The sequence below is a fragment of the Diorhabda carinulata genome, chromosome 9 (assembly GCF_026250575.1).
Source record: "Diorhabda carinulata isolate Delta chromosome 9, icDioCari1.1, whole genome shotgun sequence".
Taxonomy (NCBI): domain Eukaryota; kingdom Metazoa; phylum Arthropoda; class Insecta; order Coleoptera; family Chrysomelidae; genus Diorhabda; species Diorhabda carinulata.
The window spans coordinates 574,096-589,511 of record NC_079468.1 but is presented as its reverse complement, the minus strand read 5'-3'; the positions used below and the strand labels follow the sequence as shown (position 1 = coordinate 589,511).

At 27.7% G+C, this 15,416-nt stretch overlaps 1 protein-coding gene across 1 annotated transcript; it reads right to left on the bottom strand.

The window, feature by feature from the left end:
• Window positions 1–1,320: 1,320 nt before the first annotated feature.
• LOC130898278 (tubulin-specific chaperone D) lies at window positions 1,321–15,386 on the bottom strand. Its single transcript, XM_057807454.1, has 12 exons — window positions 14,672–15,386; window positions 14,345–14,613; window positions 13,153–13,403; window positions 12,880–13,099; window positions 12,680–12,828; window positions 12,396–12,625; window positions 12,071–12,340; window positions 10,154–10,475; window positions 9,451–10,099; window positions 6,200–6,395; window positions 5,818–6,132; window positions 1,321–1,831 (listed from the first exon to the last, which is right to left on the bottom strand). Exons 1-12 carry the CDS (start codon window positions 15,032–15,034, stop codon window positions 1,553–1,555), a joined length of 3,513 nt encoding a protein of 1,170 aa, XP_057663437.1. The 5' UTR covers window positions 15,035–15,386; the 3' UTR covers window positions 1,321–1,552.
• Between the last annotated feature and the right edge of the window lie 30 nt (window positions 15,387–15,416).

The window sequence follows — 15,416 nt, the reverse complement described above, 5'->3', positions numbered from 1 at the left end:
TTGTACTAAAATTCTCTATACAGTGTAATAAGGAAGTAAAACAAATTGAATCACGATGATAGTTTTATTTAAAATGCCTTATTAGTTATTTTGTACAGGAGCGTACTGAATGTATTTCAGTGAATTATAAAGTTCTAATTTATTTTAAAAAACCAGTTGTGTGTAGATTGTTCGTATTTTGAAAAACAGTGTATGTGTGAATGGGACATCAAAGTAAGAGAAAGTCGAGAAAAATTGTCGCATTTCCAAGGAAATGAGGGATATATTTTTATGGGACATTATAGTAAAAATAGGAAAAATTTATCCCATTTTTATAAAAAAAGCGAAATATTTTTCGAAAAGTAGATTCTTGTCAATAGGGTTTCAGTTAGAGATGAAAATTTTTGAAATTGTGGCGTTAAAGCAAGAGTATTAGAAGAAAATGAAAAATTTGTCGGATTTTTAGAGAAAAAACGACATTTTCACAAAAAGCAGATTTTCGCCAACGCAGTTTTCTTTGAAGATGCAATTATTTGAAATATGGGGCACCTAAAACAAAAAAATAAAATCGTGGCACCTTTAGTTGTTGCATTTTTAGGGATAATAAATATAATTTGTTAAAAACTAAATTTAATTTTCACTCTTCAGCTGCATATACTATGATAGCGCCTTTTTTAGTTTTTTAAACTATATTTATTCAATTGATACCGTATAATCGTCGCGCTGCTTATATACTTACTTCTCGTCGAAACTTGTATCGAGCCGTAACGATGTAGATGGTAAGGTTATCGAAGTGCACAAATTCCAACATGAAGATCGGGGGTTCGAATCATATGTAGCATTTTTAAGGACAAAAAACAGACTTTCCCCAACAGAATTTCCGTTAGGAATGAAATTTTTTGAAGTATTGGGCACTAAAGTGGTGGGTATCTAATAAACGAAAAAAAAAAAAATCGAGCAAAATTTAATTGCCGCACTTTTAGGGAAAAAACGACATTTTCACAAAAAGTAGATTATCGCCAACAGGGTTTCCGTTGGGTATGAAATTTTTTCAAGTACATATTGGGCAGCAAAGTGAGGGTTAGCTGATGAACGAAAAAATTGCTGCTTCTATACCTACATCTCGTCGAAACTTGTATCGAGCCGTAAAGGTGTAGATGGTGAGGTTGTCGAAGTGCTTAATTTCCAACACGGAGATCGGAGGTTCGAATCTTCTGCGACATTTTTATGTAAAGGGTTTCTATTAGAGATGAAATTTTTGAAGTATGGGGTAACAAAGTAAAAGGTTTTGAAATACAATGGGAAAAATTTAATGAAATGAAAAAAAAAAAATAGTAAAAATTTTATAAAAATTATTTATTTGTTACAATTGAAATAAAAAAGCGTACATTATAAAATTAATCGAAAGCCTTTCGAAACGTTTATATTTATTTAATCAAATTAATTAATAAATTCACATGTCCATACAAAAAAATCCACCGATTAATAAATTAGTTTCGAAATAATTTGAGACAACCTCTATAATCGGTTCCTTTTTCTAAAGGATCTCTTATTTTATCGAATAACTGGTACCTTAAGTTTTCTTTTTGGCAGGCACCGGTACCCGGATACCCATCAAATTGCACAGCTCATTTCTAATAGGGCGAATCCGTTCGACGGGTTGCTCCCAATCTGTAGAACTCAAAACGGTCATAACCGTCTCGATATTATCGGGACTGATTTTAGTGTCTTCGCCGTAAACTAATAGAGCTTCGTAAAATTTGCTGGAAGTCGTCCTCCTTATGTAAGGTTGTCGGTGACAAAGGAGAATACTCAATTGGACTAAAGCTATATCACAGACAGCACCTTTCATCTGAAATTAGGGAAATATTTTAAATCTGGCAACGTTGTTTTAAGACCATGACGTATTTCCATTTTGCGTAACAGCACGTCGATAAAGTAGAAATCGCCGTACAACGTTGCCAGAATTGGAAGTTTCTCTTTAATGTTAACCAATTTACAACGTTGACAGAATTGGAAGTTTGGAAGTTTCTCTTGAATGTTAACTAATGTATTAATGATAATATAAAATTTAATTTTTAGCAATTATTTAAATGGTATAAGACTTTTTAAAATAAATACGAAACGCCGTTTCCATTGTGCTATTATCAAGAAAATGGTCAAAAAAGTCTGACAACACTGCTACATATATCTTGTTCAATGACTGTAGAGAGCAACGTTGCCGGAATTAAAGAAGTTTCTTGAATATCGACTATTTTAATTTTTTTCGAAATTTTGATTAAAACATTACAATGTTTTATGGTATTTTATTATGGTTTAACCGTCATATAACGTTATGACACGTATGAAAAATGTTTGTCGTTCATTAACATTAAAAAATCGTTAAAAATAATCTGGCAACATTGTTGTACAAATAATGTTGCCGGAATAAAAGGATGTCCTTAAACATAAAGAATTTTGTAAAATTGAAAATTGAAAAAAAAAATTTCTTAAAATTCATAAAAATCGAGGAATTCAAATTAAGAAAAAGGAAAAATTGCAGAAAAATGATAAAATTCTAGCAAAATCTATGAAAAAAGAAGAAATTTTGGAAAGGGTGAAGAAAAAAGAAGAAATTATAGAAAATTTAAAGTAAAAAAAGAATAATTCAGTAAATTCAAGAAAAAGGAAGATTTTGAAGAAAAACTAGAAAGATCTGAGAAATTTGAGTAAAATCAAGAAAAAAGAAAAAAAAACCGAGGAAAAAGAAAAAAATTTATTAGATTCAATAAAAACAGAAAAATTTTATAAAAACAGAAGAAAAGGGTAGAAAAGATGAAGAAGCGGAAAATTGCAGTGAAACCCAGAAGAAACAGTTTCAAAAGAAATCAAGAAAAAACAAAATTTTCTCAACATTAAGAAAAAACAAGGAATTTGATTCAAATTAAGAAAAAGCAAAAATTTTAGTAAAATCAATGAAAAAAATTTGAAGGGGGGATAAGAAAAAAGAAGAAATTATTGTAAAACTGTAGATAAAAGAAAAAATTTCAATAAATTCCAGAAAAGAATGAAGAATTTGATGAAAAAATGAGAAGAATGAAGAAAAAAGAAAAAATTATAAAAACTGAAAAAAAGGGAAGAAAACTTTTGTAAAGGATGAATAAAAAAGAAGAAATTATAAAAAAATTGGGAATAAATAGAAAAATTTCACAAAAATTTATAAAAAAAGAAAGAATTTCAAGAAAAACTGAAAAGGTATAAGAAATTTTGCAATAAAATTTAGTAGAAGGGATGAAGAAAAAAGAAGAAATTATGAAAAAATTGGGAATAAATAGAAACATTTCACAAAAATCCATAAAAAAGAAAAAATTTTGTAAAATATGAAGAAAAAAGAACAAATTATAAAAAAATTGGAGAAAAGAAAGAATAATTTGAAGACAAAAGAAAAAAATTTATAAAAACTGAAGAAAAGGGAAGAAATTTTAGTAGAAGCGATGAGAAAACGGAAAATTTCAGTAAAATCCATGAAAAAAGAGAAGAAATTTTGGAAACAATAAAGAAAAAGAAAGAAATTATGGAAAAAATTGGAAATAAAAAAAGAAAAATTCAGTAATATCCATGAAAAAAGAAGAAATTTTGGAAATAATGAAGAAAAAGAAATAAATTATGAGAAATTTAGTAAAATCCATGAAAAAGTGAGAAATTTTGGAAAAGACGGAGAAAGAAGAAGAAATTATCGAAAAATTGAAGATAAAGAAAAAATTTCAGTAAATTCCAGAAAAGAATGAAGAATTTGATGGAAAAATGAAAAGATGTTTTAGTAATATTAAGAAAAAAGAAGAAATTTTGTAAATGATTAAGAAAAAAGAAGAAATTACAAAAAAATTGGGAATAAATGGAAAAATTTCACTAAAATCGATGAATTAAAAAAATTTTGGAAAGGAAGTAGAAAAAATTATCGAAAACTTGGAAGCAAATGAAAAAAATTCAGTGAAATCCCTAAAAAAAAGAAATTTGGGAACGAATGAGGAAAAAGAAAGAAATTATGAAAAAATAGGAAATAAAAGAAGAAAAATTCAGTAAAATCTATGAAAAAGGGAGAAATTTTGAAAAGGAAAAAAAAAATAAGAAATTATAAAATAATTGGGAATAAATGGAAAAATTTCACTAAAATCGATGAATTAAAAAAATTTTGGAAAGGAAGAAAAAAATTATCAAAAAGAAGAAAAAAATCAGTAAAATCCATGAAAAATGGAGAAATTTTGGAAAAGACGGAAAAAGAAGAAGAAATTATCGAAAAATTGAAGATAAAGAAAAAATTTCAGTAAATTCCAGAAAAGAATGAAGAATTTGATGGAAAAATGAAAAGATGTTTTAGTAATATTAAGAAAAAAGAAGAAATTTTGTAAATGATTAAGAAAAAAGAAGAAATTACAAAAAAATTGGGAATAAATGGAAAAATTTCACTAAAATCGATGAATTCAAAAATTTTGGAAAGGAAGAAAAAAATTATCGAAAACTTGGAAGTAAATGAAAAAATTCAGTAAAATCCCTAAAAAAAAGAAATTTGGGAACGAATGAGGAAAAAGAAAGAAATTATGAAAAAATAGGAAATAAAAGAAGAAAAATTCAGTAAAATCTATGAAAAAGGGAGAAATTTTGAAAAGGAAAAAAAAATAAGAAATTATAAAATAATTGGGAATAAATGGAAAAATTTCACTAAAATCGATGAATTAAAAAAATTTTGGAAAGGAAGAAAAAAATTATTGAAAACTTGGAAGTAAATGAAAAAAATTCAGTAAAATCCCTAAAAAAAAAGAAATTTGGGAACGAATGAGGAAAAAGAAAGAAATTATGAAAAAATAGGAAATAAAAGAAGAAAAATTCAGTAAAATCTATGAAAAAGGGAGAAATTTTGAAAAGGAAAAAAAAAATAAGAAATTATAAAATAATTGGGAATAAATGGAAAAATTTCACTAAAATCGATGAATTAAAAAAATTTTGGAAAGGAAGAAAAAAATTATCAAAAAGAAGAAAAAAATCAGTAAAATCCATGAAAAATGGAGAAATTTTGGAAAAGACGGAGAAAGAAGAAGAAATTATCGAAAAATTGAAGATAAAGAAAAAATTTCAGTAAATTCCAGAAAAGAATGAAGAATTTGATGGAAAAATGAGAAGATGTTTTAGTAATATTAAGAAAAAAGAAGAAATTTTGTAAATGATTAAGAAAAAAGAAGAAATTACAAAAAAATTGGGAATAAATGGAAAAATTTCACTAAAATCGATGAATTGAAAAAATTTTTGAAAGGAAGAAAAAAATTATCGAAAAGAAGAAAAAAATCAGTAAAATCCATGAAAAATGGAGAAATTTTGAAAAGGATGAAAAAAAAATAAGAAATTATAAAAAATTTGGGAATAAATTGAAAAATTAAATTAAAATTAAAAAAAATTTTGGAAAGGAAGTAGAAAAAATTATCGAAAACTTGGAAGCAAATGAAAAAAATTCAGTGAAATCCATGAAAAAAAAAAAGAATAAATTTTGGAAAGTATGAAGAAAAAGAAAGAAATTATGAAAAAATTGGATAAAAGAAGAAAAATTCAGTAAATTTATGAAAAAAAAAGGAAGAATTTGAAGAAAAACCGATCTAAGAAATTTGAGTAATAAAATAAAAATATTAAATTCAAACTGATTGTTGATTTTTTAAATCGACGAATTTAATATTTTTTTTTAATTAAAAATTAATTAATTCCCGGAATATGAAGAATACAATAAGTATACGAAAGCTCGGTTATATATTAGAGTTAGTACACAAACACATATTTGTATAAAAATAAATAAAAAAAATAAGAAAAACTTACCTGAATAAATTGACAAAGTACGTGAATACCGTCGATCAATTTATAAATATCTTTACAACCGGAAATTTCTTGTTGTATCAATTTCAAAATGTCCCTGACGAATTCGGAATTTTCCATAACGGTGACGCATTCGATACACCCGGAATCGAACAATTTATCCAAAAATCTGAACAGGGGCACAGTTATTCTATCGATTTTTTGATAATCGACGAATATTTTCAAAATGACGTCGCATATTCGACGAATCGGTTCCGGTCCTTTCGATTTATATTCTTCTTTCAGGTAGGCGAAAAACGACGAACTGGAATCTTTCACCTTGAAATATCATCGGAAAATGTTAATTAAATTCGGAAAACGATCCCCGATTAATTCGTTTATTTACCAATGTTTCCGTTAAACCGCCGATACTACAAATTAATCCAACCATGACGTGGTGAACGAATCCCGGAAACTGGATTAGTTGGACGAATTTCGGAAATGTCACCGATGACGAATTCCAATTTAATTCGTCGCAATCGGTTTTTACGAAAATTTTCGTTAATTCTTCGCGATGCGGTAAATTCGGAACGGGAGGATCGCTACAGTGAAGAAATTCGTCAAAAATATTGAATAATTCGAAGGGGGGTCTATGACATATGAAGAAATTTCGGAAAAAATAAAAAAAAAACTCAAAAATAAAAAGAAATTTTCGGAAACTCGAAATACAATTATAAATATTCATGGGATAAGAATAAATTTTGAAAAAATTGAGAGGAAAATTAGAAAATTCCGGAAAAATTGAATATAATTGAAAAATTTTCGCGGGTAAAAAGAAATTGAAGTAAAAATGGAAAAATATGTGGAAAAGAAGGAATTTCAGTGAAAAACTATGTTTCACATAATTAAAAAAAAATCGAAAAAATAGAGAATAATTAGAAGAAAATTTGAAAAAATTTAAAATGCAAAAATTTTAGAAAAGAAGAAATTTCATATGAATTAAGGAAAAAAGAAGAAATTTAATAAAAATTGGAAGTAAGGAAAAAAATTGGATAATTCGGGGCCGGGGTGGGGGGTCAGGTCTATGACATAAGAAGAAATTTCGGAAAAAATAAAAAAAAAACTCAAAAATGAAAAGATATTTTCGGAAAAATGTGAGAAAAAAAAAGGAAACTTGGGATATAATTATAAAAAAACCAATAAATAAGAATAAATTTTGAAAAAATTGAGAGGAAAATTAGATAATTCCGGAAAAATTGAATATAATTGAAAAATTTTCACGGGTAAAAAGAAATTCAAGTAAAAAAGGAAAAATATATGGAAAAGAAGAAGAAATTTTCATAAAAAAATATTGTAGAAATCATGAAGAATTAATAAAATAGAAAATAAGGAGAAAATTCGGAGGAATTGAAAAGAAAAAAAAAATCAGAAAAAATTGAGGAAATAAGAAAGTTTCAGTAGAATCGAAAAAAAAAAAATTAAAAGAATAAAAACAGAAGATATTTCAGAAGGAGTCAAGAAATTTCATTAAAATCGAAAAGAAAATAAATGTCAGTACAACAAAAAAGGAGAAATTTCAGTAAAATTGATGGAAAACGAAGAAATTTGGGAAGAAAGAAGAAGAAACTTTGGAAAGGATGAAGGAAAAAGAAGAAAGTTTGGGAAGGATGAAGAAAAAAGATAAAATTTCACTAAATTCAAGAAAAAATTATTTCAAATAAAAAAACTGAGAAGATATAAGAAATTTCAGTGAAATCAAGAAAAAAAGAAATTTCAGACAAATTGAAGAAAAATTTTTATGAAAACTCAAAAAAAGGGATGAAAATACAAAAAAATTCGGACAATTTCAATCAAATCGATGAAAAAACAGAAATGCTGTAAAAGATGGAGAAAAAAGAAAAAATTAAAAAAAAAATGAAGAAAAGAAAAAATTTGAATAAAAACCATAAAGAAAGAAGAAATTTTGAAACGTATGAAGGAAAAAAGTTAAAATTTTAGATAAACTGAAGAAGAAAGTAAGAAATTTGAATAAAATCTCAAAAAAAAAGAAATACCAGAAAAATTGCAAGAAAAAAGAGAAAATTTATTAAGACAATAAAAAAAAGAAAAAATTTTCATAGATATTGAAGAAAATGTAAGAAAAATTAGTAAAATCGATGAGAAAACTGAAAAATTCAGTGAAAATCAAAAAAAACTTTCAACAAAACTGAAGAAATGAAGAAAAAACAAAATACAAAAGTAAAAAAAATAGAAATTGTAAAAAACTGCAGAAAAAGAAGAAGAAATTTAAATAGAAATCGAGAAAAAAATGATGGAATTTGTGTAAAATCCATAAAAAAAAAGTTCAGAAAAATTGAAGATGAAGAAAAAAATTTCAATAAAAGCCACGAAAAAAGAAGAAAAATTGAGGAAAAATTAGTAAAATCGATGAGAAAACTGAAAATTTCAGCGGAAATCAGAGAAAATATTCGACAAAACAAAAGAAATTTTATTGAAAAAAGAAGAAATTTTGGAAAAGATCAAGAAAACAGTAGAAATTGTAAAAAAATCTGAAGAAAAAAATAATAAATTTCAATAGAAAACAAGAAATAACAAAATTTTTACAAATTTTAGAAAAATTAAGGAATTTTTTCAAAATCAAGAAAAAAGAAGAAATTTGATTAAAATCCGAGGAAAAATAAGAAATTTTCAGAAGTATGAAGAAAAAAAGCAGAAATTGTGAAAAACTGATGAAAAAAAAAGAAGAAATTGAATAGAAATCGAGAAAAAAAGGAGAAATTTCAATAAAAGCCACGAAAAAAGAAGAAAAATTGAGGAAAAATTAGTAAAATCGATGAGAAAACTGAAAATTTCAGCGGAAATCAGAGAAAATATTCGACAAAACAAAAGAAATTTTATTGAAAAAAGAAGAAATTTTGGAAAAGATCAAGAAAACAGTAGAAATTGTAAAAAAATCTGAAGAAAAAAATAATAAATTTCAATAGAAAACAAGAAATAACAAAATTTTTACAAATTTTAGAAAAATTAAGGAATTTTTTCAAAATCAAGAAAAAAGAAGAAATTTGATTAAAATCCGAGGAAAAATAAGAAATTTTCAGAAGTATGAAGAAAAAAAGCAGAAATTGTGAAAAACTGATGAAAAAAAAAGAAGAAATTGAATAGAAATCGAGAAAAAAAGGAGAAATTTCAATAAAATCCGAGGAAAAAAGAAGAAATTTTGGAAAGTGTGAAGGAAAAAAGCAGAAATTGTGAAAAAAAAGAAGAAATTTCAATAGAAAACAAGAAAAAACAAATTTCAGAAAAATTAAGGAATTTTTTCATAATCAAGGAAAAAGAAGAAATTTCAATAAAATCCGAGGAAAAAAGAAGAAATTTTGGAAAGTGTGAAGGAAAAAAGCAGAAATTGTGAAAAACTGATGAAAAAAAAAGAAGAAATTGAATAGAAATCGAAAAAAAAGGAGAAATTTCAATAAAATCCGAGGAAAAAAGAAGAAATTTTAAAAATTATTAGCAACGTCTATTTAATTCCATAAAAAAGAAGATCTTTTGTAGATACTTCATAATTTTAGGTATATATACACAATAAACAAAAAAATATATCTGAACGTACCAGTAGAAAAAAAAATGTTTATGTCATCAATTTTTGTTAAAACTTACTTGAATATAAAACTATAAAAAACTTTAGCCGCCAACGCCCTGGTCCTATCAATTTTTTCCACGGCTTGTTGCGCTATACCACCCAATACCCGCCCCATCAATTCCGGCGTCAATACCTTCGGATATCTATCGCTCAATAGAAAAGTAAGCGATTGTAAACCCGTAACTGATGCTTCTCTCATCCAAGCACCGATATCGCCCCTTTTATCCTGCGTATAATCCTTCAAACCCTCCAAAAAACTGTTGTAAATACTTTCTATGTGACTATCCGTACAATCCGTCCCGATACTATCCGACATAGTCGCAACAACGGAAGTAAGAGCTTTAACGGCGTCTCTTCTACATTCCGCCCATTTCGAAGTATTCGAGGTGATAGCGGCGCATTCGATCAAAATGTCAACGATCGAATCGAAATTTCGTTTCAGTATCGGTTTAGGTAACACCCCCAAAGCTAAACAATGACCCATTCTGCTTTGTTCGTTGGTGGTTGTTGTCAATTCTTTGACGTATTGTCGAACGATTTCGTCGCAACGTTCCTGTTTATCCAAATAGTATTCTTGTAATAGAGTAGACAGAGCCGTTATGGCGCTTAAACGTATACCGATTACTTCGTAGGATAGACAATCGTTGAGTAATTGTAACCAATCGTCTAAAAATAATTATTAAACGAAAATTATTTTGTTGGTAATTTATTAATTATTACCTATTATTGAATCTTGATGAAAAGGTAAACGAGCTAACGAACATTTTTCTATAAAATCAGAACAAGCTTGTTTCATCAATTCACCACCTAAACCTCGGAAATACAATTTTTCCTTAAATTTCGGTATCAATAGTTTCACTTTTTCTAATATATCGTCTCCTATTAGAGAATTTATAGATTTATTGGTTTCGGAGGCAATTTTTGACACCGCATATAAAATTTCTCCTATCGCAAGTATACTACCATGACGAGCGTTCAAATCTATCGAATTAGTTTTTTCTAATAATGACGGAACCGTTTTTGATATAATATAATCAGGATTCTGAAAATAAAACGATTTAAAATAATTTTATATAGTCACAAATATCTACAACTTTTCTTATTACCCCCGTATCTATAATAGTTGAAACCAATTGGACTTTTTTGATGAAAACGTCGTTTCAAAGGCATGAAAAATTGAGTAAAACCTATTATTTTTTTGAAAATAAACTATGTATGTATATATTTTGAGGTTAAATTTACTAAGTTTCGTTTTCTTATGGTTTATTGAAATTATATGAAAAAATATTTATCGAATTAGTTTTTTTTCTAGTAAAAATGTAATCGTTTTTGATATAATATAATCAGGATATTGAAAATCAAACGATTCAAGATCATTTTAAATAATCACAAATATCTACAACTTTTTGAATTAACCCCGTATCTATAATTGTTAAAGTGACGAAATATCGAAACAAAATAAAATTTTTTGGTAATAACGTCGTTTTAAAGGCATGAAAAATTGAGTAAAGCCTATTATTTTTTTGAAAATAAACTATGTATGTATATATTTTGAGGTTAAATTAACTAAGTTTCGTTTTTTTTTGGTTTATTGAAATTATATGAAAAAATATTTATCGAATTAGTTTTTTTCTAGTAAAAATGGAATCCTTATTGATATAATATAATCAGGATAATGAAAATCAAACGATTTAAGATCATTATAAATAATAACAAATATCTACAACATTTTGTATTAACCCCGTATCTATAATTGTTGAAGTGACGAAATATCGAAACAAAATAAAATTTTTTGGTAATAACGTCGTTTTAAAGGCATGAAAAATTGAGTAAATCCTATTATTTTTTTGAAAATAAACTATGTATGTATATATTTTGAGGTTAAATTAACTAAGTTTCGTTTTTTTTTGGTTTATTGAAATTATATGAAAAAATATTTATCGAATTAGTTTTTTTTCTAGTAAAAATGTAATCGTTATTGATATAATATAATCAGGATAATGAAAATCAAACGATTCAAGATCATTTTAAATAATCACAAATATCTACAACTTTTTGAATTAACCACGTATCTATAATTGTTGAAGTGACGAAATATCGAAACAAAATAAAATTTTTTGGTAATAACGTCGTTTTAAAGGCATGAAAAATTGAGTAAATCCTATTATTTTTTTGAAAATAAACTATGTATGTATATATTTTGAGGTTAAATTAACTAAGTTTCGTTTTTTTTTGGTTTATTGAAATTATATGAAAAAATATTTATCGAATTAGTTTTTTTCTAGTAAAAATGGAATCGTTTTTGATATAATATAATCAGGATATTGAAAATCAAACGATTCAAGATCATTTTAAATAATCACAAATATCTACAACTTTTTGAATTAACCACGTATCTATAATTGTTAAGTGACGAAATATCGAAACAAAATAAAATTTTTTGGTAATAACGTCGTTTTAAAGGAATAAAAATCGAGTTTGGTGTTTAATTTTGTGACAATTCCACTACGAAATTTCTCACAATCTAGCTGGCAGATTTCGTGGATTATGAACATTTTTGTAGTGGGATTGTGGCAAAACTAGACACTGAAATTTAATAAAAAATTAAATATAGGATTTTTTTTTATAATTTCTCACCTTCGGTGTAATATTGAACAACGCCTTTGCGGTCAATTCCCTTATACTAGGATCCCAATGATCTACTTTCCTAACAGTCAAATGATCGATCAAAGCTTCCGAATATTCATCAAATTGCGCAATATAAACGCTTATATTTAAAAAGGCGTTACTTCTGACACTAACGGAAAAAAAATCAGCAGCAGTTAATATATCGATACCGTGTGGAAAGCTGCCTTGTCTACCGACGTTTTCTTGGAACGCCGCTGAAGCTGCCCTACGACAATTAATCTGTAAAAAAAAAATAATTATATATAAAATATTTATTATTGATTTAATAAATTACCTCTTTATCGAAACAAGTCACAATCAATAGAGTACTAGCTATATTGTTTACATAAGGAGCCAGTACGGTACTTTCGTAAGCTCTAGAAAAAGACCAGCATACGTAACAAGCTGCGTCTCTTATATGAGAACCTACTGAAGAATATCCCCTCGGTTCGTCATAAACTAATGCTTTCAATACTACCGGTACCACTTGCGGTAAACGTTCCGGTAAGAGAAGACCTCTTCTACCTTAAATTAAATCCGAAAATTATCCCGCATAAATCGATATTTACCTCAACTTACCTAATTCCGCTAAAGCTAAACATCCACCTTGCCAAGCACCGTCGGATTCCCTAGGACTGAACAACTCCAAAACGGAACCTACTACTTCGTCTGCTAAATCCTTAGGTAACCTCCCAGTTACTCTACCAACTCCTTTCGCAGCCGACCACCTAGGATATTATTAATCTGATCTAGTTTTTACTTTCTGAAAGATATTTTACCTGACTACACCGTCAGAGTTCCTCAAACCTTGAATCAACTGATCAATAACTTCTTCTATTTCATCGGGTACCTCTATGGTATCTTCAACATCTATTTCTTCTTCGATATGATTCGAAGTTGAGGATACAGTACTATCGCCGGAACTCAAGTTAGCAGCCAGAGATCTATTACCCCTTTTGTATCTCCAAGTCGCTATTCTCGGAGCAAGAAACGTTAATCCTAAGAAATATATGTAATAAAATCTAATAGTTAGATGAATTAATGAATAATACCAATTCTCTGGATAATTTTGTAGACGAGTTTTTGAATATTAGCTCCGGAATTGTTTCTAAATTCAGCGTTCACTACCCACTGTAATAAATTTCTTGTATATGGTAATAAATCTTCACGTTTTCCGTGTTTTAATATTGTCGCTACACAAGCTAAGGCGCCGTATATAACAAATACGTTGCTATCATTTGATGTACTCAATTGTTTCGCCCAATCCAGAAACGAACACAAATGTTTCTCTTTAACATCACTCCTACAATTGAATACTTTCATTTTACCATAACTTCAACCCTGTTTTTCGTTAAGTAGCATCCCTCAACTAATATTGGGATCGGGTAAATTGTTAAAAATTCATTTTTACACTAATAGATTTTTGGCAAAACGAAATATGAGAATTAGAAGAAGAGCTGTGAATTTAAGATATAAAATAAACAATAAAGGTAGTCTTACAGTAACAGCAACCACCTAAAGGGGATCTTACAGCAATAACAATGACCTAAAAGTACTCACATTAAGAATTATGATGTAAAATTAGACCTACAGAAACAACAGTGGTCTAAAAGTAGTCATACAGTAACAGCAGCAGCCTAAAGGTGGTCTTACAATAACAGCAATGATCTAAAGGTAGTCTTACAGTAACAGCAACCATCTAAAAGGGATCCTACAGTAATAACAATGACCTAACTGTAGATTTATAGTAATAAGAATGATCTAAAAGTTCAGTAACAAGAGAGGTCTAAAAGTAGTCATTCAGTAACAGCAGCAGCCTAAAGGTGGTCTTACAATAACATAAGTGGTCTAAAGGTAGTCTCACAGTAACAGCAGCAGCCTAAAAGTGGTCTTGCAATGATACAAGAGGTTTTAAAACAACAGCAACGGTTTAAAGGTAGTCCTAAAGCAACAGCAGCAGTCTAAAGGTGGTTTTATAGTAATAGAAATGGTCTTATAATAACAGTAGTGGTCTAAAGGTGATCTTACAGTAACAGCAGCAGCCTAAAGGTGGTCTTACAACAATAATAATGACCTAAAGTGGGTCTTACAGTAACAGCAATGGTCTAAACTTCATTTAACAAAGCCTAGTGGTGAATATAAAGAACTATTACTGTGGTAGAACTCGAGCAGATCAATTTTGGGAAGCAGCTTCACAAAAAACAGAAATATTTGATGAAAAACGTAAACATCATCAATACATACCTAGTGATAAACTGATGTGATAAGTAAGCAGCGGCATCTCGGCATTTATCAGGCACTACAGCGTATATTTTAATAATTTTTAATATTCGATCCATAACAGTTGGTTTTTCAGATTCTTTGGGATCATATCCGTCAAATCTCGACATATGAAATGGAATCATCACAATTATAGATAACCATAATAATAAAATATATCGTGTTGTCCACGTATCGGCATCGTCGGGAGTTTGAGCTTCCAAAAGTTGTAATACAGGCTCAAAATCCGTTACCTAAATATCGCAATATTTGTGTAAAACTATATTATTTTAATAAGAATTTGATACTTACTTCATGTGGTAAATGTCTTATTACTACTTTGAATCCTCTAACATTAACAACTACGAACATAAATTTGAAAGCCAAATGTTTTAGTTCTACGCTATTATCTGGATTTCTCACAATGTTTATAAATTTTTCTAACAATTCGTTAATGTGAGAGTCTATTAAATGTGGTTGTTCGATGTATTGGTTAAGTATAAAAGAAAACTTTTCATGTGTTCTTTCCACTAATGAAGTATCGCTGTTTACAAGATTTTCCAGGTTATCTATCATTTTAAAAATTTCTTCCTGCTCTGAAAAATATTCTAAAGCACATCCCAAACCGAAAGGTTCTTCCTCTTTTTTAGTTTCCTGGTTTGTCTGTGCAGACATTTTTTATAATTTAATTATTTCTGCAATGTCTTTTTATAATATATTAAATACGTTTCTCTAAAATCATTTAACGTTACTTTGACATTTGACTAATACAAAAACAAATTTGTCCAATGAACTACGTTTGTTTATAGTGCACTAATGTAGCACGACTGGTATAGTTCTTCCTTTTCTTATCCATTATTTTAATTGATCGTAAATAATATTGCTCATAAACTATCGCAACAGAATATACAAGTTTTTTTTATCTAAATATTGTCGATTCTTTAATTTTTAGGTGTCAGTTCGTAGCTTTAGTGACCTGTATTTATCGTTAATCGACGTGATAGGTTACTTTTAATTCTTGGTAACTGATTATTCATTAAACATGAACTTGTACATT

Bases quoted from the DNA above. Each gene is read 5' to 3' on its own strand.
- LOC130898278 (XM_057807454.1), bottom strand. From the start codon at position 15,034: ATGTCTGCACAGACAAACCAGGAAACTAAAAAAGAGGAAGAACCTTTC. The intron at 6,396-9,450 runs GTAAGTTTTAAC...TCTTCACTGTAG, and splicing joins TTTTATAGTTTTATATTCAA to CGATCCTCCCGTTCCGAATT. The intron at 6,133-6,199 runs GTAAATAAACGA...TGATATTTCAAG, and splicing joins GCGGTTTAACGGAAACATTG to GTGAAAGATTCCAGTTCGTC.